The sequence below is a fragment of the Sabethes cyaneus genome, chromosome 2 (assembly GCF_943734655.1).
Source record: "Sabethes cyaneus chromosome 2, idSabCyanKW18_F2, whole genome shotgun sequence".
NCBI classification, from domain to species: Eukaryota; Metazoa; Arthropoda; class Insecta; order Diptera; family Culicidae; genus Sabethes; species Sabethes cyaneus.
The window spans coordinates 37,222,843-37,227,049 of record NC_071354.1 but is presented as its reverse complement, the minus strand read 5'-3'; the positions used below and the strand labels follow the sequence as shown (position 1 = coordinate 37,227,049).

Here is a 4,207-nt window from a genome sequence, read left to right as displayed (position 1 = left end):
AACTATTTTGAAGCCATTTTTAACTTAAGATTTTCTTTTGTAAAACCGATTCGACCTGCCTGCTTCCAACGTCTTTTCTAGCTGCGGAACGTGAAAACTAGTGGAAAAGACGCGCATTGCCGCTGGAATCGTTTTATTATTTTAGTATTTATTCCTGGCCAAAATTGGTGATCTGAATTTTATCGAAAATATAGTTTAGAAGTGTTTGGTGCGAATATAACGGCCCACAAAGTTAATTCACAATCATCGTTTGAACTTGAATGTTTTTATTATCGGAATGGATTCGCTGGATAAAATAGAGTAAGTTGTTACAAAGAATTAATCCAATGTTCTATATAGGTAAACGAAACGATTGCAACTGTTTATAAACGATTCGAATAATTTCAGGCAAAATGTTATCCACGAAGCTCACAGTATCGCTTCGATTTCAATTCATAAAATGCGAAATCTGTGGTCAGAGATCTTCGACGAGCATACATGTCAGAACCACATGAGCCTTCTTCCGGAACATATTCAGACTTTCTTTAATGAGGTGTACGAGGAGAGTGAGATTCGTAAACGGAAATTTTTGGAAGCGATCAATCGGCTGCGCCAAGAAGCAACTAACTTAAAACGGTTGTTGCGTGAAGATGATTTGGAGCTGGATTGCGACATGAATATGCCGTTGCGGGCGGTTCAAATCAATTTGGATCGTAGTTTGGAAAGCATGCGTGAACGGTTGAAACTTCGACACGATCAAATAGACGAATATCTATTCGAACAGGAAACACTTTGTGAAGGTAGAGTAATTAAATTAGTTTTTTTTTGGAAAATATGTAATTATGGTGATTTCCAGAGCTTGGCGAATGTCCCCGGGAGTTATCAAAAGACCCTCTCCCATCGGAGACTGAAATGCAAAACTTTCGCGCCTACTTGGATGGGCTGCGAGAGGAGAAACTTCACCGCTTTGACGATATTGCGTCCATGCGACGGGAAATCAAGATTTTGATGGGCCACCTGGATATTATAGCACAAACAGACCGCCAGGACGAGTTGGTTAATGCCCGAAACTTTCCCCCTACCAGACAAAATTTGACAGATCTTCGTCATCTACACGAATCGATTCGCTCACAGTTTGAACATTTGAAGGATAACATTGATCGGATGCGAGTGAAGTTGCAGCAACTGTGGAAATATCTGGCCATACGTCCTTCAGTGGTAAAGAAATTCGAAAAGTATGACGATTACACTCAGACAACGTACGACAAACTGTTCGCCGAATTGGAAAGGTGCGAAACTATGCGACGTGAGAACATACAAGCGTTTGTTGATCGAACACGCGAAGAGATTGTGCAATGGTGGGACAAGTGTCTCAAATCAGCCGAGGAAAGGGCTAGATTCTCAACCTTTAAGAGCGACGTATACAACGAAGATCTGTTGACTTTGCACGAAATGGAATTGAACGATTTAAAGGACTATTATCGCAAAAATGAAGCAATTTTTCAATTGGTGGAACAAAGAAGAGAGATGTGGGATAAAATGACGCTACTTGAGCAGAAATCAAACGACCCTTCCCGGTACAATAATCGAGGTGGGAAATTACTGGAGGAGGAAAAGGAGCGCAAACGCATTAGCATTCAGTTGCCGAAAATTGAGACTCGTTTGCTGGAAGCATGCAGACGGTATGAGGAAGAAACAAAACATAAGTTTACCATTTTTGGTGAAAACGTCGAAGATGTCATTCAAGAACAGTGGAAGAAGAGAGAGGAGGGGAAGCTTAAGATTTCCAGTGCTCGCAAGAAGGCTAACATGGGAACTCCGAATACGGCCAACAAAACCAGTGCTATGGCACGAACTCCGCGAACTGCGGAAACGCTGCTGAAACAGTCGAGCATAATCAGTCGATCTAGGCTTGTTGTTTCAGGAGCAAAAGGTTCCTCCAGCAAGAAGTATTCACCGGCGAAACTGTCCTCCGCTGGGCTGAAACGCAAGCTACCTTCTCCGAAAGCCACAGGAGCAGTTAAACGCTCCCTGCTCAAGGACCTAAACGGCTCGGGCAAGGGTTTCCTGAAACCTGGTGCACCGATTTCTGCCAGCAAAAATCGTCAGAACCCCAAATCACCGGGCAGAATACCCACCATCAAAGTTTACGAAACAAAAGGTGGTGTGTCGGTTGCTCAGAAGAGGGTAAGTTTTCGACAGCTTTTAGCTGTTAACGAGAAATTAACAATGTGTTATGTTCCGCAGCGTTCGCGAAGAAAATCACAGAACAAAGCAAGACGAAGTGTATCGAAAGTCCGGCCAGAAATTGTTATCACATCAAGCTCTGAGAATACTATGCAATCGGAATCAGTATCATATGAACATTTCGAGGTATTGTAGAGAAGTTGATCTTATCATTTGCTTTGTCTTTTTTAAACAAATTTCCAAGAGAACCAATACTCTACTTAATCGTACTAGTCTGAGCCTAAAACGGTATCGTTATCCAGATCAATATTATTGTTTTAAGCTTCAGATGTTTATTTTTTAACAAGTGTCTATTCGACACAAATAAAATTTCTACAAATTTAGAAATGTTCGTAAATTTTGAATTGGTCTATGCGAAGCATAGTTTTGTATTTCAAATATTTTCTTTTATATTACCTGATGTGTGATCAATAAAGTTGAACTGAACTAATTAATTATAGATAAGAATAATTATTTTACAATCGAAATTCTCTGTGTAGACTTTATTTAAAAAGATGTTTTCCGATAACGTTTTCGACTATTTATTGATCAGCATTCTATTCACAGTGAATACACATGCTCTTTTGTTGAATTATTCTTCGCATTATTTTACTATAGAGCATAACATTAACCATTTTCCTCCTTTTAGAACTTTTTCGAACAAAACACGCCCAACCGTTCGTCGCTCATGCCGAGCCGACGAGCCGCAGTGCGGGAAGCTACAATGATCTCCGTTGGATCACGAACCATGAATCGACGCAATCTGCGCAACAATGGAACGCTGCTCAGCTCTACCAGCAACGCTACCGGTACACCATCGAAGATAACATTCCGGACGGCTCCTTCCGCATCCAGTACCATGCTGGCGACCACCCTCCGGTCACCGGGGATGGTAAACAACATCACCTCTAGCGGTAAAAAGCTTACAGCGACCTCGAAAAACTGTCCCATTATTTTCTAGGTACTTCGGCAGGGCGCGCTCGTACGACGATCGTTTTCTATTTAGGTGGCAATATTTGTGACGTTAATACTTTATGTTTCGTGAACCCCAAGGGTGAAAGCGGCTGCTGCCGCCTGATAAGTTATTTTAAACTCTGGAACATCTGTTGTTTTCCGTATTCTACTGACTGTAATATATTTTGTTCAGTTTTATACTAAGAAATATCAACTTTTTTTAGTGAATTTTTGCTTTTGCAATTGAGTATCAATCACGTAAGCGGAAAATGCTATCGTTTAATTCCAGCTCTCTACTCGTAATGCCACATGTGTCTGCTATGCAGCACGTTCTACTACATTTTAAAAACAACAAATCTCATTCATGTACAAAGCTCTACATTTACCTATAAATCATAACGTCCTGTTAATAAAAAAATGTAATAATTAATGATAACATAAAACACAACTAAATTGGGTTTTTATTTAATTCTTAAAGAATTGCTTCGAGAGGCACGATACGCGAAGCTTCTTTGAAATGATCAACAGAATCAGAAACCGCAACGTGCTGAATTCCTGTTATATGCAATTACAAGAAAGGGAACTTGATAATTGAAATATCAGAGGTGGCCAGGCGTTGGGAACAACATTTCAATGTACTGTTGAATGGTGAACAAGATGGAGCTGACAACTGTTACCACGAGCAACCCGCTGGTAGCATCCATCGAAGTAGCCGCGCCTGCGATGACAACTAAAGAAACGTGAAAATTCGATTCATTCTTGTTTGTTTCACCTTCCAAACCACCAAGTTTGAATAACAAGTTTGCTGGAATAGTTGAACAGTTTGTGTTCTTTCCATTTATCCGGAAGTGTTCGGGGTGTAACAATTCGGCGATGAGAATTGATTCTTCACCTAACACCTTGGAACCTGAAAGAGCGGAGGAGGGCACCATTCGTCTCATGGCCATGAAGGAGAAGCACCGGCTCGGGCAGCGAGCAGCCCCGAGTTCATCGAATCATTGGTGTCCAATATCCATGTACGACAAGTATTCAAATCCCTATTCTTCAT

General features: G+C 41.0%; 1 protein-coding gene across 1 annotated transcript; it reads left to right on the top strand.

Moving 5' to 3' along the window:
* Positions 1-277: 277 nt before the first annotated feature.
* LOC128737764 (protein regulator of cytokinesis 1-like) lies at positions 278-3,166 on the top strand. Its single transcript, XM_053832468.1, has 5 exons — positions 278-300; positions 388-779; positions 836-2,166; positions 2,227-2,352; positions 2,855-3,166. Exons 1-5 carry the CDS (start codon positions 278-280, stop codon positions 3,164-3,166), a joined length of 2,184 nt encoding a protein of 727 aa, XP_053688443.1.
* The last annotated feature ends 1,041 nt before the right edge of the window (positions 3,167-4,207 follow it).